The 27,798-nt window shown below is 38.0% G+C and overlaps 2 protein-coding genes across 3 annotated transcripts; both read right to left on the reverse strand.

Moving 5' to 3' along the window:
* Window positions 1–6,108, reverse strand: LOC123878218. 2 transcript variants are annotated; one of them, XM_045925354.1, is made up of 6 exons: window positions 5,727–6,108; window positions 3,372–3,494; window positions 2,387–2,516; window positions 2,126–2,215; window positions 1,873–2,011; window positions 1–232 (listed from the first exon to the last, which is right to left on the reverse strand). In XM_045925354.1, exons 1-6 carry the CDS (start codon window positions 5,991–5,993, stop codon window positions 73–75), a joined length of 909 nt encoding a protein of 302 aa, XP_045781310.1. In that variant the 5' UTR covers window positions 5,994–6,108; the 3' UTR covers window positions 1–72. The 2 variants fall into 2 exon arrangements, with proteins under 2 accessions (XP_045781310.1, XP_045781319.1); XM_045925363.1 differs by lacking the exon at window positions 2,126–2,215.
* Window positions 6,109–7,261: 1,153 nt separating this feature from the next.
* LOC123878213 lies at window positions 7,262–26,302 on the reverse strand. The gene is made up of 13 exons (XM_045925339.1): window positions 25,930–26,302; window positions 21,182–21,454; window positions 20,783–20,934; window positions 17,150–17,402; window positions 16,470–16,585; window positions 16,051–16,183; window positions 14,722–14,895; window positions 14,041–14,171; window positions 13,070–13,244; window positions 12,145–12,252; window positions 10,803–10,911; window positions 9,983–10,137; window positions 7,262–7,515 (listed from the first exon to the last, which is right to left on the reverse strand). Exons 1-13 carry the CDS (start codon window positions 26,173–26,175, stop codon window positions 7,450–7,452), a joined length of 2,091 nt encoding a protein of 696 aa, XP_045781295.1. The 5' UTR covers window positions 26,176–26,302; the 3' UTR covers window positions 7,262–7,449.
* Window positions 26,303–27,798: the final 1,496 nt, after the last annotated feature.

The following is a 27,798-nucleotide window of genomic DNA, read 5'->3' on the forward strand; positions in this document are numbered from 1 at the left end:
TTTCATTATAAAGGTGTCATTCTTTCCCTTACAAAAAGAAAGAGGCAATGGTAAGCTGTTTCCGAACTGGTGCTAAATAGTTGTAGTATCTGAACTGGTGATAGAAGAGCCTGCAGTGTCATCGCAGCGTGGAGGGAGAATAATTTGTAATTCCTCGTTAAACTGGACCTCGTCTTCGGGAATTATGTCCTCTGGTACTCTCGTGTCGTACTCTTCATTTGCCAATGCATTGCTGCGAATATTTAAGATGGTTAAACATAAAATTCCGAAAGGTTCAAACCCCACCCACTATTGTCAGCCACTATTGACGTGCTCCGTCGTACGTTTACTCTCCGTCGTACGTGTACTCCAACATACACGGAACTCTCCGTGTATGTTGGAGCAGAGAGTAAACGGTCAGTTGGAGTAAGTAGGTAGGTACTTACTCCAACTGATCACCAGTCTTAGCTCCAGCAGGACGCAAGTATAGAGGCGAGCACGCCCGGCATGCAATCTCATACCTGCTGGCACATTCTATGCACCCGGCCTTGTTTCTGGGATAGGATGTAAAAGCAACGTTTTATTTAGGTACCTACTTGCTCCAACTGATCACCAGTCTTAGCTCCAGCTAGGACGGAGGCATAGAGGCGAGCACGCGCGCCATGCAGTCTCATCTGGTGCGTCCTATGCACCCGGTCTTGTTTTTGGGATAGGATGTAAAAGCAACGTATTATGTACTTACTCCAACTGATCACCAGTCTTAGCTCCAGCAGAGCGTAAGTATAGAGGCGAGCACGCCCGGCATGCAATCTCATACCTGCTGGCAAATCCTATGCACCCGGCCTTGTTTCTGGGATAGGATGTAAAAGCAACGTTTTATGTAGGTACCTACTTGCTCCAACTGATCACCAGTCTTAGCTCCAGCTTGGACGGAGGCATAGAGGCGAGCACGCGCGCCATGCAGTCTCATCTGGTGCGTCCTATGCACCCGGTATTGTTTTTGGGATAGGATGTAAAAGCAACGTATTATGTACTTACTCCAACTGATCACCAGTCTTAGCTCCAGCTAGGACGGAGGTATAGAGGCGAGCACGCGCGCCATGCAGTCTCATCTGGTGCGTCCTATGCACCCGGTATTGTTTTTGGGATAGGATGTAAAAGCAACGTATTATGTACTTACTCCAACTGATCACCAGTCTTAGCTCCAGCTAGGACGGAGGTATAGAGGCGAGCACGCGCGCCATGCAGTCTCATCTGGTGCGTCCTATGCACCCGGTCTTGTTTTTGGGATAGGATGTAAAAGCAACGTATTATGTACTTACTCTAACTGATCACCAGTCTTAGCTCCAGCTAGGACGGAGGTATAGAGGCGAGCACGCGCGCCATGCAGTCTCATCTGGTGCGTCCTATGCACCCGGTCTTGTTTTTGGGATAGGATGTAAAAGCAACGTATTATGTACTTACTCCAACTGATCACCAGTCTTAGCTCCAGCTAGGACGGAAGTATAGAGGCGAGCACGTGCGCCATGCAGTCTCATCTGGTGCGTCCTATGCACCCGGTCTTGTTTTTGGGATAGGATGTAAAAGCAACGTATTATGTACTTACTCCAACTGATCACCAGTCTTAGCTCCAGCTAGGACGGAGGTATAGAGGCGAGCACGCGCGCCATGCAGTCTCATCTGGTGCGTCCTATGCACCCGGTCTTGTTTTTGAGATAGGATGTAAAAGCAACGTATTATGTACTTACTCCAACTGATCACCAGTCTTAGCTCCAGCTAGGACGGAGGCATAGAGGCGAGCACGCGCGCCATGCGGTCTCATCTGGTGCGTCCTATGCACCCGGTCTTGTTTTTGGGATAGGATGTAGTAAAAGCAACGTATTATGTACATACTCCAACTGATCACCAGTCTTAGCTCCAGCTAGGACGGAAGTATAGAGGCGAGCACGTGCGCCATGAAGCCTCTTGCCTGCTGGCACGTCCTCTGCACCCGACCTTGTTTCTGGGATTGGATGTAACAGACCACCGTCGCCTGGAAAGGGTGTATACAGTCTAAAAGCAATTCATCTTAATTCTAAACTAATAGGTAATTAGGTACGTACTATGTTAATACGAGTAAGTATAAGTAATTATGCATAACACTCACACTCATTTAAATTGATAACCGTCTTCTCTCGTACACTTCTTGCCCCAATATTTTCATCTGGGTGCATAGTTACTTTTTGATTGTTAGTATCTGTAAATATTTTTGGGAAGATAAAATCGCCGAAGCAAGCGATGGGTTGATGATGATGATGATCGCTCACTACAAGCGGGCCGCACGACGTACCACATTTATGCGCTTTGGCGCAACTTTGCATTGCGGCCCGCCGCTGTTGAAATGTGGACGAGCCTTAATAATCCTAACCATTTTTCTTGAAGTGCGGTACGTCTGCGTAGCCTCGAAAAAGTGTCTCCAGCTCCTCAGGCTTCATGCGACGAAGGTACGGAACCCGCTTCAAGTCAGGACGATGCAGCGAGCGGAACGAATTACGGTGCTGTTGCCAAAACTTAAAGTTATAATGGATTAAAAATAAATATGTATTTAAATTAGGTAGAGGAAGGGCACCATGCCAGAAATTGATATAATAAAAACCTAATAAAAAAAAAATTATAAACTCAACGGGGTCTTGAGACTTGAGTCCTCAATGGCTTTACTAGATAATGTAGTTAGTGGTTCCATTTAAATTAGACGACGACTGCACGATCCGGCGACGACATGAAGATAGTGTCGGAAAGTAGCTGGATTAGGAAAGCTGAGGGCCGGATGTGGTAGCGCCCATAGAGAAAGCATATGTTATGATATCGTATCCATAATTTTATGATACAATGCCTATCACCCAGACCACTATCTTTAGTAGTTACCTACCTACCTACTTAATAAAAGAGCGAGATCGGAATCAGAGTAAAGTAGAGTGAAGAAGCTTTCGGTATGATCCAGAATTCAATATCTGTCATGTATTGGGCTAGGGGTGACGTAAAATCAAAGACCGTCGTTTCATAGCGTACCCAGCCTAAGTACCTACTACATTTGACGCCAGCAGTGTAAGTAAAGCCTCAACGTTTAGTTACAAGTTTCATAACTGATATGAATCGTGCCGGAATAGAGACTAATGGAGAATGTAAGGTTTATTTCTCTCTCGTCTGGCTTTACAAAGATTAGCCAATGTCAAGTTTGTATTTATTTGTAACAAGTTAGGGAAACTATAAATGAGTATGGACTTCGGCTGTACCGGCGCTCGCTGACACACGCGCGGCACCCCTTCAGAGTGCTTCCCAGTCAAAAACACAAAAAAAGCAGAGCATGCGCGCCAGCTAACACCAACACAGACGAAGTCAATGTAAGGTTATACCTTGACAAGGCCAGGTGGAATCTGCATCTTCTCGCAAGCGCTGGACATGCTCATACAATGAATCACGCTGTCGTGTTTCACCGAAATGGCTGACAAACCGCTGCGCACCAAGTCTTCATTGATCTTCGGAGTAAATAGAATTTACCAGATTAAATACAGGGTGTTACCAGAACGCTAGCAAAAACGAACACCGGTGATAGTACTGATGATGATTACCTACTGAATAAGATACCATTAAAAAAACTACTAAGAAAAATTAAATCCTGTGTTTTTTAAGAGTTCACAATATATTGCCAATAAAACATCTGACTGACTCTAGAGATCAACGAACGTTCCGAAAATAGGTCACTCGAAGTCAATGCCGAGTCGTAGGTGGGGCATTGACCCAAGTTTTGCATGCTATACAATGCGTGTTTGAAAATACCTAAATCTACAAGATAAGGCAAATGGTTATTGACACTGAACTGTGTTAGGGGTCATTTGTCACGTTTTTCTTCCTTTTTAACTTGAAAATACCTACTTATTTTCTTAATTACCAAAGAAAATCATTTATTAACTTGTCAAAAACACTACTTCTGAGAATCGCTTTGTCTTGATTACTTTTTTGCGCAAGAATCTGCCAATAGAAGTTGGGTATCTTTCAAAAAGAAAATTAAGGTATTTTTAATTTAAAGACCTCAGTTGAGGTCTTAAATTCTTAACCTGCATCCAAATTATTAATCTAGACTCTAAGTATATTATAGTTTTTACACTCAATTTAATTTAACATAACTACCTATACCTAATCAACTTTGCTCCAAGAACTTGACTCTACGTAAAAGGATTTTGAACTACTAAAAGAAGTTATCGAGCTCATGGCGATGTATTAGGTCAAACGTCAGCTGAATTCACAAAAAATTGAGTTTACGATAGCTGACAAGAAAGATAGATAGTTTGGAATCTTAAAGACCCTTTACGAATTTGATCGAAGGGTCATGTTAAAGGGACTTCGACAAAACCGTTAATAAAAACCGAACATTAAAGCCAGCCGCCTTTAGTACCCTTGTATACGTGCGTTTGACATATTGTGAATAGGGCCTTCAAGCTTTATAGCAACTTTCGATAAAGTAGGTACTGAAAACTATTAGAGTCGGCACAGACGAATCTTTGTCTACGCCTAGTAAGTTTTTCAATTTGTTTGAAAAAGAACTTAGTTAAATATATAGTATCTAAGTATTGTCTTTTTTGATTTGTCTTACCTATATACCTAGAACTTTACGATGTTAACATACCTACCTATAATAATAAGGTTTTTATTCAAATAGAAATAATAAATGTGTTTAAATTTTCAAAGTAAAATAACTATACCAAGTGGGGTATCATATAAAAGGGCTTTACCTGTGTATCCTAAAACAGATTTTTATTTATTTTTATGCATAATAGTTTTTGATTTATCGTGCAAAATGTCGGAAAAATTACCCGAGTACGGAACCCTCGGTGCGCGAGTCTGATTCGCACTTGGCCGGTTTTTGTTTCCTGGAATTGTGCTACATCCATACTAGTGTTTTAGAAATTAGATATTAAGCCAGCCGGTAACCAAAGTTGGACCCCCTACCTATAACAACTGTATACTGTATAATATTAATTTTGTAGTTAATTCAATCACATTTAATTGTGTAGTTAATAATTATAAACTGATATCAAATATTTATAAATAAGTAAATTCAGTCATTATTTTTAGGTAATATTTGTTAATATTATCTTGTTTTTATTTTATTATCCTTCGGAGCTATGTAATTTTTCCAAATTTATTATGTACTAATATTATGCGATCGGTCATGTATATTACATTGTGTTACCTGCATGAGTTGTGTGTGCCCGTAAGTGGTGTGTCACACTGAATAAGACTATTATACTATTGTATTTTTAAGTGTTTTGTGAACATGCTGTGGGCGTACCTTATAATAATAAATAATAATAAATAAAATAAATTAAATAAATTAAATAAATAAAATAAATAAAATAAATAAAATAAATAAAATAAATAAAATAAATAAATAAAATATAAATTCCTCGAACATGTACGAAGCGATTTGCTTCCTCTTTTCTAATCCGAACCGCCAAGATGTGGAACGCCCTTCCGGCATCTGTTTTCCCTTCCACCTATAATATGGGTACCTTCAAGTCAAGAGTGAATATGCAACTTCTAGGCAAGCGCGCTCCATCTTAGGCTGCAACATTACTTGCTAGCGAGTCTGATTGCAGCCAAGCGCTAGTCTATATAATTAAAAAAAAAACCTCGCTTCATACGCGTACGTTCGTCATGAACCTACAATAGACTATTCCTTCAAAGAAATAACCATGTAGTACGTTTACCTGCAGCTCCTTCCCTTCACAACACGGCACAAGTTGTGGAGTCGGTTCTTCTTTCAACTTCAGCCCGTTGTTCAAGTCATTCAGCATAATGTTATCGCCACTGGCCACCGGATTCATCAAGAAAAGGGATGCGTTCGAAAATTTCTTCTCGTTAACCTCGATGTTGTGTGACGAGGGGGCTCGGATGTTTGCGTTCATGTTTCCAATGTTACTAATTTTATGATCTTTAATGTTAACAATGGGGGAATGATCGTGAAGTAACTGCATTTCGTAGTGGATTATATTTTGTATTCTCGGCTTGAAGTTGAGAAGGTTGAGTTGTTGATAATTTTTTCAGTGCTTACATTTTACTGGAAATTTTAACACTGGCTTGACATTTCGATTTTCGAACGATTGATTAATTTTGATCATTTCGTTTTATTTTTTGCAGGTTGAGTAGGTTTTATTGAAAAGTTCCATGATTTCAGGAAGGTTTCAACAAAAATGGTCGATCTATGCTCGATTCACCAATGTGAATCTTTGCTAGCTAGCTGGTGAAGCTATGAGTGAAACTTTTATGAGAACTCATTTTTTACGCATTACACCTAACGTAGTAGAAATAGCTAGGTAGGTACCTAATATTCTAATAATAAAGACCTGCATGCCAACGCCGTAGAGTGTAAAGTAACAAGTACCTAGCTATAACCTGTTCTCGTCTCCTCATAACAACATCCATAATAAAGTATAAATAGGTACCTAGTTGCCTTTATAATGTAGTTATAGGCGGATATCGAATGCTGATCACGTAGCGACACTTCAGCCAGCCACTCGTGGTACTTTCAGCCAGGCTGAGTGCCTGCTTATTACAGCCTTTTACTGTGAAGGATGGAACACGTGCTAATTTAAAGTCGGGAGCTTTCTTCGAGCGAAAAATTGTACTAAAGTTAAAATTGTAGATACCTATGTAGTCCAGCCATTTGGTAGTTTTGCCCTGGAAAGTTTTCCGGGAGCTTTGAAAATTGGTGATTTTGTAGATTTCGACGTACTCAGATTTCCGAATTTTCATTTGCCTCCACGTATATGCTTTTTAACCCCCGACCCAAAAAGAGGGGTGTTATAAGTTTGACGTGTGTATCTGTGTATCTCTATCTATGTATCTGTGTATCTGTCTGTGGCATCATAGCTCGTAAACGAATGAACCGATTTTAATTTAGTTTTTTTTTTGTTTGAAAAGTGGCTTGATCGAGTGCTCTTAGCTATAATTAAAGAAAATCGGTTCAGCCGTTTGAAAGTTATCAGCTCTTTTCTAGTTACTGTAACTACACTAATTTACACTTGTTTCGTAAATATAATCAGAGAAGTTGATGGAAAACATTTAATTTTTTTAGGGTTCCGTACCTCAAAAGGAAAAAGGACCCCTTATTTGAAACCTAGTAGGACGTATCTAATTAAATGAATAACATCTTACGTGTACTTATTATGTTTTATTAACAAAAGAAACAGTAGCTATAAATAAGTACCTACATACACGGTGTGACGTGAAAAATTAAAAAAAAAATAGTAGGTACTTAAGTATATCTTTTTCGTTAAAATCAAAAATAAATTTACAAAGAATATTCAAGTAAATTGATAACTAAATAATAATTACGACAGTATAAAAAGAGCATTTTGCTCTACATCTTTTAGTTAGGCTTGATAGCCGTAAAAATTTCAATTAAGTAGGTAATTACTGAAAAGTGAAAAACTAGCCGGCCGAAACATTATTGGGAACGTAGAAATCTTTTTTCTCTTCAGACGAAGTCCTTTGCTTCTGTAAAGATAATTAATAAAAATTAGTGTGAAACAAGACTCTCCTTATAACTTGCTTTTCCTTTTATTACTTTTTATTACTTTACTAGCTGACGCCCGCGACTTCGTCCGCGTGGATGTAGGTTTTTTAAATTCCCGTGGGAACTCTTTGATTTTCCGGGATAAAAAGTAGCCTGTGTGCTAATCCAGGGTATAATCTATCTCCGTTCTAAATTTCAGCCCAATCCGTCCAGTAGTTTTTGCGTGAAGGAGTAACAAACATACACACACACACACACATACAAACTTTCTCCTTTATAATATTAGTGTGATTTTGATTGGTATGAGTTTCAACTTTCGTGACAATTTGTACCTATCTATTTAGCTGTTAAAAAAGTTTAGGATTTAGGTAGGCACTCGTATGTACATTTCATACAGATCCTATTAATCTGAATTGAAATTTTGAATCGCAGAAGTTGAAAACACAATTTGTTCAGCAAACTTTTGTTTTAACTTCGAGACACGAGTGGTGGGTATTACCTACTGAAACTTTGATTAAACCCGCCTGTACATAATTTGCTAACGAATTTGTAGAAATGTGTGCAAATTAGTTGCCTTTTAAAGTTTTAAGGGGCATGAGACGGGCCCGTCGCTTCCACCTTAAACGAGGAGATTATTTTGTCGACTTTTGTCGTTGTTTAGTAGACATGCAGTAGGTCTTATATTTGCCTTTAGAGGTAAAAAGGATGTATAGGGTAGGGTAGGTAGGTATATATAGGTAAAAATTGGTAAAACTACCAGCATGATAATATCATTATTATGTTTTGTTAAACCCTGTTCAACTGTAGGTATATCTTCGTTAGATAATTAGTTATCGCTTTTTTTTTAAATATACAAAGTGTATGGTTACACTTTGTAACCATTTGTTACGTTCTGGTGAACGCTAGCAAAAACGAAGGCAGGTACTGATGATTACCGATAAGGTTCCTACCACAAAAAACAAACGCGAAAAAAATATTTAAAAAAATCCTGTATTTTTTAAATTTTCCCAATATATTGCAAATAAAACATCTGACTGACGTTTGATGTCAACGAATATTACGTAAATAGGCCTTTGGGATCAATGCCGCATCGTGGGTGGGGGAGTTTTGTTGAAAATTTTTTTTTTCCATTAGATGCAATTTTTTTTGCATGCAACCTAAACACACACACAGTGTTTACGTAGTATAATAATAACCCTAAGTTTTTGCAAGCGTTCTGGTTCACCTTGTAGGTAAGTAATATTTATTATGCTTAGTATTATGACAATAGACATTTATTCAGTAGCAAATCTATTGTACCAATAGCAGTCTGTTTCAGAACCACTCAGCTATTATGAAGAAGCGAACAGGTAATTATTAGAATACAAAACGTATTACGTCGCCTCCTTTTGTTTTGTTTTCAGTAGGCTTAGTACGAGTTTACACATCTCGACAACGTTGATAGATTTTGAGTGTAGAAATTTAGTTTTTGCTAGCTGATTTTCGCAGCAACGTCTACGTGGATCAAGATATTTGAAAATTCCCGTAAGGACACTTTGATTTGCGTAATAATAATATCATTTTTCCAGGTTAGCTAAATAAAAAGGCTAAAATGTTGTAAATTTCGTCAAAAACGGTTAAGCCGTGAAAGGTATAGGCAAAGAGACAAACATACTTTTCAGATTATTTATCGTTTTACGCTAACGTTATAACGTTGAAAAATAATAACATGCTCAAGTTGTGTGGATTCTAACTAAGCCCACTGTGACTAAATTGTTATTCAGTAAGACCAAAGAAATAATCATTTGCATATTACGAATTCGCATTTTTCATGGTTTTGAGTTTGTGTATGACTTTAAACTTGTCATCGTTTCACATCTACATGTCTTCTATCTACCGACCATATAATACCCACCTACTTACTAGCTTGTTTTGTTTTAGTTATGTTTAATAAAATATAACAAACTTCATATTTATTCTACATTCTATTAGGGTTCCGTATCCGAAGGTTGCCTAAGACTCCGCTATCCACCCGTCTGTCTGTCTGTCAGTGGGCTGTATCTCCTGAACAGTAATAGGTATAGAGTTGAAATTTTCATTGCCGCTATGACAACAAATATGATTAAAATTAATTTTTATTTATTATTTATTAATACTGTTTAATTAATATTGTAAGATGGTATGGGACCCTTCGTGTGCAAGATGGTACATTAACTTATACTATACCCAATCTACTTAGATTAGCAATAAATATAAAGCTTTTCACTTCAAAGTTTATGCGTTTCTGCCAATTCTCGGTCATCTTCTACATTTGCTATATTATGCTATATCTACATATCTAAGGTACATTGAGTTCCTTATTCATACTTTCATCTCAATCAGCTATTATAACATTAACTATAGCTCCTTTTTTTCGTTTCTAGTCCTAGTCTCTTAAATAGCAACCAGAAAATTATTCAAGAGTTATACCATCTTCATTTTCTCCTCCTTCATTTCCAGTAGCAATGACCTCAGTATCCGGTGCACCAGGAACTCGCTTACGCGTCGAATATCCGCATTATCTTTGTTCACTCTGTTATCAATGACCGCTGAAGCCAGCGCCTCCACTGCTTCGCCCCATTCCACTGGAAAAAAACAGTCTCCGTGCTAATACTTCTTTCTAATGTCCCATAAACGTTGGAGTCGAAAGATCCTCGAGTGAAAACCGTATCTCAGCGAATGGTGAGTTGAACGCTCACCATTGACCTATCAGTGGGGTGATTCGCATACTGTGTCTAACTGTGAATGATAGCCACCGAGCTCATTTTTTAATCCATTGAAGGTTTTCTACGAAACAATATATTAATGTCACATAGTTAAGCAGCAATGTAGAACCAACCAACGTCGGTGGCTATCGTTCAGCGTAAGACACTGAGTTAGCGAATCACCTAGCAGGTGGAGCGATGCCATTCGAAAAAGTTAGCCCTTGACTGCAATCTCACTTGGTGGTACGTGATGATGCAGTCAAAGATGGAAGCGGGCTAACCTGAAAGGGTATGCCAGTTTTCATTAAACCTATATACTCCTATGTTTTCTACACGGCATCGTACCGGAACGGTAAATCATTTGGCAGCACGACTTTGCCAGTAGGGTGGTAACTAGCCAGGGCCGACGCCTCCCACCAGAACATAGCAGAAAATAAAATTCCAATCCCCTGCCGGGAATCGAACCCGGGACTTCCTTTACCACTGCGCCAGGGAGGCCGTCAAAAAGAAGTTATAAGGAAAAATAGATAGGTATTTGTTCTTACTGGGGTGCCTCATGTGTGGTAGAGTCACTGTGCCAATCGTAACGTCCATGCCATCGTGCACACGCTGATTAACTATACGCGAGATCTGTCTCGCTGCAGCATTCACCATCTGGTGATTGAAATTTCTTTGAGTATAGGGTTCTGTACCTCAAAAGGAGAAAAAGAACCCTCATAGGCTCACTTTGTTGTCTGTTTGTCTGTCGTGTCTGTCAAGAAAACCTATAGGATACTTCCCATTGACCTAGACTCATGTTTAGTAGGTAAGTGGGTCGTATAGCACAAGTACTTAAAGGAAAAAATCGTTACGCTCCAAAAAAAAATTAAAATGTACTTTTTCACGAAAAAAACAGGCCGAGTGCGAGTCAGACTCGCGCACTGAGGGTTCCGTACTCGGGTATTTTTCCCAAAATTTTGCACGATCAATCAAAAACACAAATGCATAAAAATAAAAAATTAAAATGAATAAAATCTATTTTAGAATGTACAGGTAAATCATTTTTCATATGATACCCCACTTGGTATAGTTATTTTGCTTTGAAAATTGAAACTTAATTTTAATCTTTTTTGAATAATATGACCACTTTGCGGTTTTCATATTTATGCCTGTAATTGTGCTATAAGACCTACCTACCTGCCAAATTTCATGATTCTAGGTCAACGGGAAGTACCCTAAAGGTTTCTTGACAGACACGACGGACGGACGGACAGACAGACAGACAACAAAGTGATCCTATAAGGGTTCCGTTTTTCCTTTTGAGGTTCAGAACCCTGAACATTTCAAGAGTCAATTTGAAAGAATCCGATTCACACTTGACCGGTTTTTAATCAACAAAAGTACAAAATATACTAAGCGAAATGTGCGGCGCTTTCAAGCAAGAGCGACGGGCGATTTACAAAAGGACTTTTGTACCGATGGATGGGAGTAAAAAATTATGTCTTTTCATTGAAGATCAGTGAATCCAAACACGTGGGATAAGTCTTACTCAAATCCTAAACAATATTTGAGTGATGAGCCACCATAAGCATTCTTTAATATTTTTAACCCCCGACCCAAAAAGAGGGGTGTTATAAGTTTGACGTGTGTATTTGTGTATCTGTGTATCTGTCTGTAGCATCGTAGCTCCTAAACGAATGAAACGATTTTAATTTGGTTTTTTTTGTTTTTAGCTACAATCGAAGAAAATCGGTTCAGCCGTTTGAAAGTTATCAGCTCTTTTCTAGTTTTCATTTAGAGGTTTTTGTGTCAGGGGTTTTTTTAAATTTTGAGTTGTTAATAATTTTTGTTCATTAATATTATTTTATTTATTCGGCTGTAAGTTTCATGCATCTTAACGTTTAGTACCTCAAGCAGTTTCTTTCTCTCAGGTAAGTAGCTCGCGTGAGCGATTGGGTCTGGTAAGTCTTCAAGACGATCTATGAATGTCACCTCTGCCAATTTCGTTTTGGATGGCTGGAATAGAAGCATTATCTTTAAATATATATACTATCAATTTGAGCCGATTTTTCAATCGTCAAATTACTTTATCTGAAGAATAAAGATGTGTTAACAGGTTTTTCTACAAACACTGTCAAACCCTCCAATTTACTCCTCACTGGGTTATTTGATGATTAAAAAATCAGTCTTTAATCTATTAAAAATATGATATAATCTTCCTTGTTAGCCCTTATTTTATACATTGTTGGGCATAGGCCCCCTCGCGTGGACGCCATTCTTTCCGGTATTGGGCGAGCCTCCCCCAAGTTTTTTTCGCAAGCTTCGTGATTTCGTTGGACCAACGCGCAACGGGACGGTTGTATTCCAACGGTTCTCTTCCCAGTACGTGGTCTCCATTCCAGTAGCAAACTGGTCCATGGGTCATGGGACATGATATAATACAGAGTGTAACCAGAACGCTAGCAAATACGAAGACAGGTGATAGTACTGATCATTACTGATACGATACCATAAAAAAATACGAAAAAGAATATTTAAAAATCCTGTATTTTTTAAAAGTTAACTACAATATTGCAAATAAAACAACTAACTGACGCTTGAGGTTAACGAACGTTCCATAAATAGGTCATTCGAAGTCAATGCCACGTCGGAGGTGTTGACCCGAGTTTTGCACGCTATCCAATTTGGTTTCGAAAAATACTTAATCACTAAAACTACAAGATAAGGCAAATGGTTATTGGCATTGGACTGTGTTAAGGTAGTATAACAATAACGCTAAGTTTTTGCTAGCGTTCAGGTTACACCATGTAACGTTTTGGTTTTTTAAGCGTACCACAGGTGTAGGAGGTCTATCTTTAACACTTTTCATCGCAAACTCAGAGATCGTGATGGGCGGAATGTTCTCTACTTCACCGAAGGCGATGGAGCCACTGCGTCCACCTGTCCCGCCGATTTGTCTACTCAGCTCAGACGCTACTTGGTGAACCCACCGCGGCTGCTTTGATGCCCTTGTAACAAGAATTGTAAATGTAGTATCAATACCTAAGATAGCTATTTCAGCGATAAGACCGCATGTTATAGGTAATTACATTATTGAATTACATATTGTTTTTATTATTTACCTACAATATTTGCTTTACTTTTACTTCACGTAATCACACTAATATTATAAAGGCGAAAGTTTGTATGTGTGTGTGTGTGTGTGTGTGTCTGTGTGTGTATGTTTTTACTCCTTCACGCAAAAACCACTGGACGGATTTGGCTGAAATTCAGAATGGAGATAGATAATATCCTGGATTAGCACATAGGCTACTTTTTATCCCGGAAAACCAAAGAGTTCCCACGGGATTTCGAAAAACCTAAATCCACGCGGACGAAGTCGCGGGCGTCAGCTAGTCTATTATAAGCTAAAATGTGTGTCTGCTACTATTACATTGTCCAATATCTCAACCGATTTTGAGGCTATTTGATGCAGAGATTTGAGCAGTCAGGCTTTCTCATCACACTAATATTATAAAGGTGAAAGTTTGTATGTGTGTGTGTGTGTGTGTGTGTGTGTGTATGTTTGTTACTCCTTTACGCAAAAACTACTGGACGGATTTGGCTGAAATTTGGAATGGAGGATATGGAGGAGGATATAGCCTATGTGCTAATCCTGGATAATATCCAGGATTAGCACATAGGCTACTTTTTATCCCGGAAAATTAAAGAGTTCCCACGGGATTTCAAAAAACTTAAATCCACGCGGACGAAGTCGCGGGCATCATCTAGTTTATAATATTTATTAAATGAACATTGATTTACCGTTTCTTAGGAGCCGGTCGTATGTTCTCGAAGAAGACAACCGCAGCCCTTGATCGCACCATTCGTTGAATGCCACGCAGCAGTAAATGTACGCGCCTCCGAGCGAACTCCCTGATTGCTGACTCGAGTATCTGGAAAAAACTCTATTGCCAATATTTTTCAAAGTGATACTTTTGTAAGCCCTTGACTGCGATCTCACCAAGTAATACCTAAGTGATGATTAAATCTAAGTTGGAAGTGTCATTTTTTTTTATTAAAGCTATTTCCGGTTTCTACGTGGCATCTTACCGGAATGGCAAATCGCTTGGCGGCATGGTGTTGCCGGTAGAGTGGTCTAACCACGCTCAAGCCTCCAGACTAGATCAGAGATAATTTAGAAGTCATATATTCCTACATTGTTCCTGCTGGGAATCGAACCGGGGAAATCTGTTTTATTGACACGAAATCGTGCATCGAGTGACATTTCTTGAGCGAGAAAACTAATAGTCGACAGCTAGTCAACTGCCATAAGGCGAAAGGAGATTAAGATAATAAGTAGGTCAATAAAGGAGATAAATAGTCTTCTTTATTGACCTACAGTGCAAAACAATGGTCTAGAAACTTAAAAATTTTCAGTAAAAAATGATGTCCAGAAATTCCCGGGGAGAGTAAGCTCATAGTTTATCAAGTGTGTCTCAGTACCTCGTCCAATAATTTCACTGGTGCACTGGGCAGTATGGTCTCAATGTCCATCCTAGTGCGAGCCTGACCGAGGGTCATCAGCGCATCCCCTTGCGTTGACATCGCCATCGTCATAGCTTCTGAGGCTAACCGCTGCGCTAGCTCGATACACATGCCTTTTGCTCCTCGCTTAGACTAAACAAAACATGATTGAAATAAAGTAAGATTTGATGAATTTAATAAATTGCATGTGTGTGTGTTTGGGGGTGGGTGGGGGTGTGTGTGTGGGTGTGAGTGTTTGTGCGTGTGCGTGTGTGTGCGCGTGCGTGTGTGTGGGCGTGCATGCGTGCGTGCGTACGTGTATGTGTGTTGTGTGTGTGTGTGTGTGTGTGTGTGTGTGTGTGTGTGTGTGTGTGTGTGTGTGTGTGTGTGTGTGTGTGTGTGTGTGTGTGTGTGTGTGTGTGTGTGTGTGTGTGTGTGCGCGCGTAAAATATCAAGACAGAAGTAATTGTGCTAAACCTATAATGGTAGTGATTCTCAGCACAACAGCTAAATTAAAAGTATTCGCATCTCTTTCTTACCAATGTGATAAGAAAAGGACAGACATTTTTTAATTTTAATTTAGAATTTTAGACTATTTAAATTTTGAACTGTCAAAATTCGTCGTGACTTTAGCTGCCAGTCGCGAGCAGAAAACAAAAGAATCGACTCCATTTTCCGTTATTTTTCAGCTGTATATTTCTTCCCGTTAGAACTAATTTATGAAAATTTGAAAAAAGTTTCACAAAGAGCAATTTATCATTATCATCTCTGAATCCCCTGAAGAACAAACTTGAATTAATGATTAGCTATCATGAACGGGAACGACGGATTAACTTTATGTCCGAGACAACAATAAGAATCTCGGAAGGAACAATAGCGGCATTATTCAAATGAATCCAAACAACTAGGTACACGTTTAAAAATCGCCCAAGTGCGAGTCGCACTGGCACACGAATGGTTCCGTAACATCGTACAAGAAATAACACTGTTTTTAATATTTTCATGGCGGCCATTTTGAAGTTTTTAGGGTTCCGTACCAAAATGGTAAAAATGGAACCCTTATCGTGCGACTTTCTCCGTCCGTCCGTCCGCGTCCGTCCATACACATTCTATGAAATACACATTCTATGAAAATTTCTACCTATTCTTCACGAGATACAGCCCGCTGACAGACAGATGGACGGACGGACGGATGTACGGACGGACAGCGGAGGCTTAGTAATAGCGTCCCATAGGGACCCTTCGGGTACGAGACCCTAAAAAGGATGTTGCATAACAATATTTTCGGGCAAAGTTTTGTCCACTTGCTTTTTCGAACTCGACTCCCATTTTTCGCACAAGTTTTGCAGCCTTCACGTTGCCCCCGTGCATTAGTTTGAAATTCGCCAATCGTAGACGTTGGAGTTCCAAATCGGTGTTGTAAGCGTAGATTTCTGCTCTCCTGAAAATTTTGAACAGTATTTACCTACTACTTACATTTACATTTTTTACACAAAGATATTTTCATGACTTATTCAGTGAAATGAAGTGATAAGGATACCTGTCCACTGAAGCAGAGTGGAGCGGAGATTTATACAGCAGACCAATTAGATTATGATAGATGAAGACGTGATACTTGAACCATATAACTTACACCTATTCGTGAAGATATTAACAATTATATTGTTCTTCGCAAAGGACTTAGAATTCTTAGCTTGAAATAATCAAGGAATTTTTAGTTAACTTACTTCGCCCTTCGCATAGCAGCGGCGTTCATGTCATCAGTGTATAGTTTCAATAGAATAGCTTCTTCCTGTATTTTTTGGTTCTGCGCTTCCACACGAGCCTTCCATTTATTGTTCGCCTAAATAACCAATCACTTTTAATAAACCTTGTACCTAAGTATAAAAAATATTAATACTTAAGATTTTCATCCTTCAGGGAGCTATCTTATTAGGATACAAAGAGGTGGCGAAACCAAGCGGACACCAGCTGAGGTACCCTCCAAAGAGCTGTTAAATACATATTGTTGGTAGCGCGACTGGTTGCGCCACCGCTGGTATCCTAATGGGATATTGTCTTAAAGTCGTCTGTGTCATTTTCTACAATAGAACGCTCTTACCAGTATTCTTAAAGCATTATATTTATATTAAATAGTTCTTTTATATACTTAAGAAATAATTTAAATTCCAAATGACTGTCGAAAGAGCGATGGCAGTAATTGGACACGAAAAATTGTAAACGTACAAATAAGTGCACCTTACTTAGTGTGAGATATACCTACTACATCAAGATAAACCAACGACATGGAAAATGTGGCAGAAAGACGCTGGATGAGGAAGGCCGAGAATCGAGTGTAGGTACTGTGGTGGTGCTCGATGGGAAAGGCCAACGTCCAATCTTAAATTGGTCGCATAATATTACGTACGTCTTCTTCTTTCCACTTTTGTTTTGCTTCTCTGTCCTGCTTCAATCGATTTAACCGTTTCCTTTCATTGGTCCTCCACTGTCGAATCATGGTGATTTTCCGTCGTAGCTCCATCTCGGCCGCAGCCTGTACCCTCTGTTTGATGCGATTTTGCTTCTGCCACGCTTTGGATGCGCGCTCTTTTCGCTGCTTCTCGTTGAATTCGGCCAGATACTTCATCCTCTCTTGTATTTTTTTTTCTTGTTCTTTTGCCCTGCAAGATAACTATTTAGAATTTTAGGTACCCACAGTAGGCACTACGACTTTAATAAGTTACGCCGATATACCTGCGCAGAAAGCTTATTTTTGAATGGCGCAAAAATATCTCAGCCAATCATAGCGCGAGTCCGTCCGGTAATAGTGAAATAACTTAGACAAGTAAGTAAATGAGTTTGTCAGGTAGGCAAATAGATAAAGGTATACAAGAATTACTGTTTCAGGCTTTTAGGTCTGTTTCGCTTGAATGGATCTAAAATCTACTTGTGCTTATATTGGATTGTAGCTCTCTACCTACAGTGTAGACTGTATAGCGTGGACGGCTTGACGAATGGTTCGCCTAAATGGGTTATGCAAATGGAACCCAAGTTTACCAGCTTGATGAAAGCTAGATTGCGGAAGACGGGTTAGGATTTGAATACATTGAAATGTTAATTTTGTTAAAGGAGAATGCAGTTATAAACAAGAGGAAGTAAATTAATTTCAGTTAGTTACGAGCATGTTATCGGAGACGGGAGATGGCTATCGGATGACCAATTAAGTTATGAACGTCGAGCGAAAATCGAGATTGCTTTATTTATTAGTACAAGCGAGTTATCTGGATAATAGTTTTCTTTTTGATAATAATCATTGATTGGGATAGTAGATAAAGGTCTCACGAACAATATAGCATAGCTCAAGTGACCAGGTTCGCACACAGTCATACTATACACAATATCTATGTTCCTCAGTAGGATATGTAGAAAAAAGTTTTATAATATCGACAACTTCAGTTAAACTTGAACGTAAAGTTTAATAAAGATTGCAAAATATTTACGTTTAAGACCTCTTGTATCGACAACAGATTCGAAAAGGATTTTTTAAATGAGAACAAAAATAGATATTTATTCTTTCTAATCTAAAATAAATTGGTATTAATTCGAGGTTATTTTGTTATAATAATTGACGTATGACAAAGTTGCAAGGAAGCAATCGATTTTGCATTCAATAGCCTATTTAAGGCAGTGTAATAGATTAGGTACATTACTATATTGCTTTATGAATCAGTGATAGCGTATAAGTGACGCAAGTTGCCCTGAATGAAATAAGTAAATTCATTTAATTTCATTTCAATAATTGGAGTCCAGCAGTTTTCTTCTTAATTACGTAACTGAACGAAAGTCTGATTTTCGTCAGTTCTATTTTTGACTGCTTTTATCGTTAGCTCTTAGCCTCAACTTGGAGCTAGCGGCTATATAAACGGAAAAACAGCTTTGTTTTGGGTTGCAAGAGAGTTATTGAGACTTAAAAATACTGCAATCTGCAACGCGTATTCTATCTATTTAATATAAAGTCGGCTAAAATGAATTTTTATTTGAAAATGATGTTTTGGAAAACTCAGATACTTTAGATCGTAGGCGCGGAATAGTCCAAGAAAATCAGTTCAGCCGTTTGAAAGTTATCAGGTCTTTTCGGTCTTTTCTAGTTACTGTAGTTTTCTAGGTACTTGTCGGGGGTGTTATAAATTTTTAATTTACACTTGTTATTTGTGTAAATCTTTAATTTTTGTATCAATGGTGCAGATATTCCTTTTGACTATGGAAAGTGTTCCGCCGTTTCCTAGAACTTTTCAACCTTTTCAGTAGAAAATGAAATATCTGAATTTATGCATCCAATTTACCTACTTTTCGTTTGCTTTGCTCCAACCTGATTTCAGAATACAACTTGTATATTTTAATTACTATTTTAGTTTTTTATGTTTTGCGAATTGCGATATCTCAGTATATCTAAATATGACGCTTTTTAAAAGCGCTGAAGGTTTCCTCAATATTTTTAAAGCAAAAATCCGTCGTAGCAAAACACTATTATAATATACGATGCCCAGTATCAGAAAAATATATTAGGCAGACAATATTACATTTTTATACTTATTTATAATTATGCCAATTTGCTTTCAAAGTTGAGTGACAAAATAAATTATACAATTATATAAGTTTGGGAAAAACTTAGCGGCGCGTAAAATAAAACATTGTATCTTTCTTTTCTTTGAAATTATAAAACAGGGGCAATTAATCATTTCAGGGCAGGGGAACCCACGTAGTTAGAGGCTGTTTTGTAATATTTTGGCTCCTTAGTATTATATTTATTTAGGCTATGTTTTTCTCGTCTTGGCTGACACCCTTTTTTATTACATGTAACTAAAATAAATGCCTATACTTAGATGTTTTTAGGGTTTCGTACCTCAAAAGGAAAAACACTTTGTTATCTGTCTGTCTGTCTGTCTGTCCATCCGTCCTTCCGTCCGTCCGTACGTCCGTCCGTCGTGTCTGCAAAAAATCACGTTAATCCGTTGCTCCATTGTGACGTGATTAAAGGACAAACAACACGCAGTTTATTAGGTATGCCAGGCTAAAGTTTGCCGTATTGACACTAAAGTTTTTGATTTTGTTGTAGACTTCTTCTAAGAGTAAGTTAGAATCTTCAAATAATTACCACTAATATCACTACGAGGTGTTCTGTGCTACGAATAGTGCGAGCTGCGACTAATTAGCGCCATGCTTTCCAAATTTTCATTTTACCTAAAGATTAACAATATTGTGGAGAAACCTAAGGGCCTGCTTGGTCATGGAACATAATATATTACGACACTTGCCACAAATAAAATAGTAAGTAGGTAACTAAACTAATAAAAATAACTTTGAACCGTCTGCTACTATTTTATTCTATGAAATTTGCACCTTAACGGAGAATAAAGCATTTCACTATCCGCTAAAATGATGCTAAGTATTTAATATTGTGCAAAACTATTATCAAGGGTATAAATTGATGTCGTCTTTGTTGCCAGTGCGATGTACAAGTCTGGCTCTATGCCAGCTCCACTGCACATAAAGTGTGTAGCAAAATATAATAGTAGGTATAGCGATAAGAAAAAAACACGATTTTACCTTAAAAATCTAAAGAAAATCTCTTTTTGTTAAGCATAGTCCGAATTTTAGTGCAAAAATACTGAACAAGGGATACTGAAGACTTGTTATAAACTAACTAGACAAACAATAAACCGTAAAAGGCGGATTTAAATATACTTTTCGTTAAGAGATAATAAGATTCTTTGCTTTGATCTAGGTACCTACTGAATGTCAGCAAGAAAAAAGCAGCAAGTTCTCTTAAAAAACCATAGATAGCAATGGAACTCTAATTTCTCTATTAGATGCGTGTTCTGATACACATATTAAGACCAGTTATTTTCATTCAAAAGCGCGTGTAATATGATGGTTCCTATTGTTTCACAGAAATCTGTTCAGCAGGTTTAAGATGATCAGCTCTTCTCAGTCTAACCATTTTACTTATCAAGGTTATTTAAATTAAAAAAAAAAAATTATAAGGACTTGTGATACTTACAGTCTCCTTTTCTCGGCCCATTCGTCAGCATGCTCCTTCGCCACCTTTTCCATGTGCTCTCTTGCACGTTCCGCTTTGATGAAGACCTGCAGTCGTCGAAGGACGTCCACCTCCACTTTCTTAAGCGTCAGGTCGTCACGGGCCCGCTCATCCTTTATTCATTCAAAAGCAGAAAATTAAGCTCCATCAATTCAATATAATAAAAAGAAAATTCCTGACTTATTAACCTCTCAGTCACTCACTTCATTGAGTTTATGGTACCCTTCCACAATACTTGCGGTACGTCGTCGTATCGCAAGGACTACATTGCAATTCCAACGATGCGTTGTGCGTTGTCGTAGAATACGTCGCACCGCAAGTGTTGTGATAGGGCTCTTACTCCCAAGTTTCAGGACTCACTATTTTCTTCATCTCCATATGAATTCTATCCATGAACTGGTTGTAAAGATACTTTCTGTATTGATTGAATTCTTTCAGAGAGCACACCGCTCGACCGTCCTTCGTGCAGTAGCCCAGGAGTTTCATCCGATTCCTCGCATGTTTCTGGGCAAAGTGATGGGCCAAGTGTGGGTCGTGCAGGGCCACATAGTCGTATGAAACGTTGTTGCAGTATGGGTCCGTTAAATCGAACGTTGGAGGTGGAGCGTCGCTGCCGAGTCCGACACGACGCACCTAAAATTGAAAGAAATCAAAATAAATAATAAAATAAAAACAAAAGTCTTTGTTTCATTTATCGCACTTCCACTAATGAAGTTTTCCATGAATTAAGCCTAGTTTTTACAAAAAAAAAACCATAGAAGCTCTTTGGTACTTTTCCAAGATAAAAAGTAATCTATATCCTTTTCCGGGAAATAAGCTAGCTCTGCACCAAACCCTAGATAATATGCCTGCGACTTCATCGGCATGGACTTAGGTTTTTGAAAATTCTGCAGGAACTCTGGTTTTTCTGGGACAAAAAGTCTATACCCTTCCTCGGGATGCAAACTATCTCTCACCTTTCTTGAAAATCCGTGAAATGGATGGACCGTAAAAAGCTAGCAGACAGACACTTTCACATTTATAATATTAGTAGGTATGGATGTAGCTTCATCGTACTAAGCAATCAGACTGAGTAAAACAATAATGTGGTAAATTAGCCTTGGACCGGGCGCTTTTCTGACCTGCGTTTAAAAAGCTCTCGATGAAGTGTTACAATCGATGACCGAGCTTTTTCAAATTTCTTTTAAATGCCACTACTATGTTGGAAGTTAAAACACAAGTTTGTGCTAGAAAATAGCACGAAGCGAGCTAAGCGATGGAAAATTTTAAAGTTTGCAAAATAACTCAGATTGCAGCTAGAAACATGTTTTTTAGAAATCCCACCGTTCGACATCTAGGTCACTGTGGTATCAAAGTTTCAGCGGTTGTTACAGTTTAATAGAAGAAGCTGCTTTGTCATTTAATAATGTTTATCGAACATATGGAAAAGCTGACTGACTGACTGTCTGATGCACAGCTCAAACTATAAACAAAAAATATTAATCTTATTATTAGGTAAGTACATAATATCAAGATTAATAGTTTGCAACGTTCAATCTAAACCTTTGATGGCTGTACCTTTTCAATCTTCGCCTTACGTTCATTTCATATAATAAATCACTTTTAGAGCGTTATAAATGAATTTAATGTGGGTTGGTAATACGTATATAAACTTTGTTAATTACTTTATTTGCAATCTGTGTGATTTAATTACTGTTGCTGATATCGTATTAACTTAATTGAACGTTAATTCTATTTAGTGGCTCGGTGTTGCAAAACTAATTAGGTCTTATTTAGGGTTCCATTATCGAAGGGTACCAACTACCAACGGGATCCTATTACTAAGCCTCCGCTGACAGTCCGTCCGTCTGTCTGTCTGTCTGTCAGCGGGCCATATCTCGTGTACCGTAATAGGTAATGAGTTTTAATTTTTACAGAATGTGCATTTCTATTGCCGCTATGAAAACAATAATAAAATTGCCATGAAAATTGAAAGAAATCAAAAAGTGTTATTTCTTTTACGATGGTATGGAATCATTGGTGTGCGAGGCCGACTCGCACTTGACCACTTTTTTTCTGACTGTGGCGGAGACAAAATGAAGGTAATATGTTTAATCTGTATGTCTGTCTGTTTTCCATTGTAACTTAGCCAGATGCCAGAACTCTGTAAGATTCAGATTTCAGTCCACGACTTCTATAAACCGCTAACGGGCGCCAATGTTTGAAGCATGCTTGTAGATGTCGTTTTAACCCAAGGTAACCCAAACACTACGCAAGCCAATTTATCTAATTTTCTATGCAGTCTGTACTCTGTAACCATACTATGTTCTGTAACGCTTACGCGAAGGAAGGTTGGACGCACAATGGTACGAAAGTCTACACCCTAGCTTTGCATAACTTATGTAAAATGTAACTTTGTCAAATAGCCTGTACTTAATTGACTTTACCGGATGTAATCGACTTTGCCTCGTCGCTCTTGCTATTAGTAGACTTCCGTCGAAATGTCACTAGACTTCTGTTACCCTAACCTAATTGCCCTTAAGGTGCATGAGACGGGTCTGCCCGCGAAATCCAAATTTAATTTGGTTTTTCGCAATTTTAAACCAACACGACAAAGTAGGCTTATGGCACTTTAATTGCGCCAATGGCAGTATCATCCTCACAGGTTTATATAAAAATCTTTTTGACCCGAATCGGCCATATCCAATTGAATTGGGACTAAATCAATGAAACAATGCAATACGAACAACAATGTAGAGGCTGATGGGAATAAACATGAATAAAGCGTCTTAAAATAGTTGCACTCGCCACCATGCACACAACCGCGATTTTGGTGTGAACCCGTCTTTACATAATATTAGGTATGCTTTATGAAAAATTTCGTTATTTGCGTAATTATATGCGTCACACAAGTTCATATTGTTGGCTTAGAGGCTTACCTAATTTCATACGTAGTGACGTTGGAACAAGGTTGGTTGGAACTCATAAGTCAAATCATCAGCCAATTTCAATGTTAAATTGGGCTTAACATTTAACCCTTGGCAAGCTTGGGAATAAGCCAAACGTGTGCCTGTTTAACGTTCTGAGGCTTATAGACATTTAAAGATGCCTCGGAAACCGACACCGGCTTTTGAGCGAATACGTAAATAGAAACTGTGTAATTCAAATAGCATGATCACAGATTAACATTTATCTACATAGTACCTACTTCAGAATTATTCAGTGTAGGTATAAGATTTACAGTTTTGAATTATACGTATCCTACAAACGAAACAGAATTTATTAGGACATGGCTTTATGAGCTTGTGATCATCTTAACTGGAATGACAGTGTTGCCCTTCTTTTGAATATTCTCCGTGTTTTGTTTTCATTAGGTTAGCCAATTTGAGCATAAAGCTGAGTTCAACTTGTTATCAAAAACAAGTGTAAATTAAAAATTTATAACACCCCCGACAAGTGAAGGTTACAGTAACTAGAAAAGAGCTGATAACTTTCAAACGGCTGAACCGATTTTCTTGGATTATAGCTGAGAACACTCTCGATCAAGCCACCTTTCAAACATTAAAAACTAAATTAAAATCGGTTCATTACTTTAGAAGCTACGATGCCGCAGATAGATACACAGATACACACACTGAAACTTTTATCACCCCTCTTTTTGGGTCGGGGGTTAATGATTCGCCTCCATTCTACTTCGTCTGCGTTCGTTTGCCCCACAGATTTAGGTAAAGTTGGCTCTTAAGGTATTGTTCTTTTCTGTTGAACATTTAGCGTTGAACACATACATACAATTAATTTTAGAATTAAATCGTACCTAGTCTTATCGCAGACAAGGGCAATTTTTGATGAAAAAAAACTTGATAAAGCGAAAAGTTGTAGAAATTAATTTCCAAAAACATGACGAAGGTTTCATGGTTATTATGAATTAATGTTTATAAAGGTAACTCTAAGCACAACGCTTGAATAAAGGCTGATTTATGACATTCTCTACCTTCAGGTGTCTTTACAAGAGCAGAAACTGATTTGCATTTCAAACACTCGCGAACGAGCGCCATTTATATATTTATTTTGTATTCGAATATAAGAAAGGATCTTTTGAAGTATATATTATTGCTATATAACAACTGACTCAGACTTTCCGACCGACTTTAAGCCGTACCTTGCAGAACCAACGCAGACTACCGATTTTTGTATGAAACTAGCGGCCGCCCGTGGCTTTGTTATTTGAGAGTTCCTGTGGGAATTAAAGAAAATCCAGATAGGATTGCAAAAAATCTAATCTGGATTTATCGAAGCTCCCACTATGTATACTCGTATACAATTATTTCTTGCCTATAGCGGAATAAAAAAAAGAGTCAGGACTCCTATTTCTATATGAAATATGTACCTACCTATTACATTTAGATTCTATCCGGCAACAGCTGATAAAGAGTCCAATATAGTTGTTAGTATACTTAGGGTACGTACCTATTTTATGGGGATCTAAACTTCAATACATAGAAATACCAAAATATGGGTTTGTTTTTACCAATGTTCAATTTTATTTGTTTAATTCAATGATTGCAGCATTGCGTAAGCATATAGAATAAGGTAAAATTTTCCCAAGAACAACATTATGGTGTTTACTTGAACTACTCGTAAAAATGTATTAAGACGAGAATAAATTACGTAAAAAAGGGACACATGAAAGACACTTTTATGTGACGCTTTGCCCTTTGATGTCCTCAAAATATTTCCAATGGTGAGAATTGCAATATAATTCTCACCATTGAAAATATTTTGAGGTACAAATGGAATAAAATCAATGTTGTGGCACAGAGGTACCATGCATAAAATATTTTGGGTTTAGTTTGTATCATAGTAGGACAAACAAATAGGTAAAAAACAATGTGAAAAAATCTGCTTCAGAAAACTTACTATAGGTGCAATAAATGTTAAACAGAAAAGGATATTATTTTCTTAGCCGTTGATGCAGAAAAAAAGAAAATACTGTGCCACACATAACGTTAGGTTATGCTTGGTGCTTCGACCGCAAGAAAATTGCTAGAACAAGTTTGACCATAGAACTAAAGGTAATATTATTAAGTAGGTATTGTGTATTTTTGTGCAATAATAAAGATCTTACTTACATCTTCTCCAATCTTGCCGCGTGAAAACACTATTTTTCCCTCTGGCATCTTCGGAACCGGTAGCTTACTTTCAAGTCCGAGTCTGTACCACAACGGGAGCCCATTTTTCGGCACAGCCCGTATTGGTTTCGGTACGGAATCTATGACTTTCTTCAACTCTGTCGGTTTGCGTAGAGTCAGTAGAGTTATGTCTATATCTCCTGTGTCGCCGAGCTCCAATTCCGAACTTTTGGTTGGCGACGACATGGTGCTTGTTAAATTTATTGTAAAGTAAACAAAAAGAATAAAAAATAACCGCGGTCAGCTGGCTTCCCCGATGCACTAAAATTTGACATATTTTTTCTGTTTTGAAACGTCGAATTGTGTTTTAATTGGGGTTTTTGCAGCCTGTATAGTCTAACAAAATTTAAGGTTCCATTTTGTGTACTATCATTATATGGAACCTTAAATTCAACTTTAAATATATCAAAACTATCAAATTTTATTGCATCGGGAATCGGGGATGTGATTGGGAAAGTTTGCTGATCGCTGATTACACTAGCGGCACGCTATGATGGCCGGTTTGACACATTACAATAGTGATGTGGAATGTCAATTTATTCTCGAACAAAAAACAATTAAGTTTTGTTTTTGTACCTGATTAAATAGGTTTAATAAAACAAAAATGTATATGTTTATTTAATTTATTTGAACGAACTGAATATTTGAACGAAAATGAATATACATACTTTATATGCACACAAGAAACATATGAATACAAAAGATACCAAAAAAGGTGCCACAAAAGGCCATAATTAATCAGATTCGTCCATACTACTATTTTCACTGTCGTCACTGCTATCATCACATACATTAATAATTATATGTTCGTTTTCTATAATATTATCTATTTTCACATCTCTTTCATAATCTTCCCTTATTAATTTAACAGTTCTATTCACAACCTTTTCCCAGTCTCCTTTAGTCACATGTTCACAAGCTTCTTCTAATAATTTTAGCATTTTTTTGTGGTAAATGGGGGTTCTGTATTGTGTCTTGCAGCATATCCCTTAATTTGAGCCCACACCAACTCAATCGCATTATACTCACAATGGTAAGGCGGTAACCGTATAACTCTGTGCCCATGTTCTAATGCTATTTCGTCAATGACGTATCGGATCTTGGTTGGTTTGTTTTCTTTTAAAAGACGTACTAATTCCGCTTTTAACATATTCATGTTTGCATCTACGCCATTTTTACGAAGCCATGCGACGATATCAGCTTTCTTTTGGGATTGGGCAGGTGGCTTGTCAATTTGCATCGAGTGGTATGGGGCGTTGTCCATAATTATAATAGATGGTTCAGGGAGGCTACACAACATTGAGGTAAACCATTCAGTAAACTTTTCTCCATTCATGTCTTCATGATAGTCTCCAGTGGTTTTTGACGCAAAAGCCATGAGAGAACCTTCGACAAACCCGTTGATGGTTCCGGCGTGACAAATTATAAGTCGCGATCCTTTTCCTACAGGAACTTTGGAAGTAGATGCTGCTGTGTCATCGTTCCAAGAACGGCCTACAGTATGGTTAGCATTAAGCCATGTTTCATCCAAGAACACAACATTTTGCCAATTTTTGATTTCTTTCACTTGCCGTAAAAAAGTATACCTTGCCATCGCTATATCAAATCTTTCCATCAATATTTTGCGTTTGTTACATTTTTTGTATCGAAATCCAATGGTCTTCAAAATCTTCGTTAAAGAACTTTCCCCACCGAAGAATAATCCAGCTTCCTTCAGTGAATGCACCAACTTTTTTCTTGTTGGATACTCCTTCTGTAAATAGTAGCCGTAAACATGTCTTCGGATAGCATCGGCATCAAAGCTATCGA

The sequence above is a fragment of the Maniola jurtina genome, chromosome 2, assembly GCF_905333055.1.
Source record: "Maniola jurtina chromosome 2, ilManJurt1.1, whole genome shotgun sequence".
Taxonomy (NCBI): Eukaryota; Metazoa; Arthropoda; class Insecta; order Lepidoptera; family Nymphalidae; genus Maniola; species Maniola jurtina.

Coding starts and splice junctions, on each gene's coding strand:
- LOC123878218 (XM_045925354.1), bottom strand. CDS start 5,993: ATGCAGTTACTTCACGATCATTCCCCCATTGTTAACATTAAAGATCAT. Junction 3,495..5,726: donor GTGAAGGGAAGGAGCTGCAG/GTAAACGTACTA, acceptor TTTACTCCGAAG/ATCAATGAAGACTTGGTGCG. Junction 233..1,872: donor AAGACTGGTGATCAGTTGGA/GTATGTACATAA, acceptor AAATATTCGCAG/CAATGCATTGGCAAATGAAG.
- LOC123878213 (XM_045925339.1), bottom strand. CDS start 26,175: ATGTCGTCGCCAACCAAAAGTTCGGAATTGGAGCTCGGCGACACAGGA. Junction 13,245..14,040: donor CGACCGGCTCCTAAGAAACG/GTAAATCAATGT, acceptor TCTTGTTACAAG/GGCATCAAAGCAGCCGCGGT. Junction 10,138..10,802: donor ACCACACATGAGGCACCCCA/GTAAGAACAAAT, acceptor GTTTTTTTCCAG/TGGAATGGGGCGAAGCAGTG.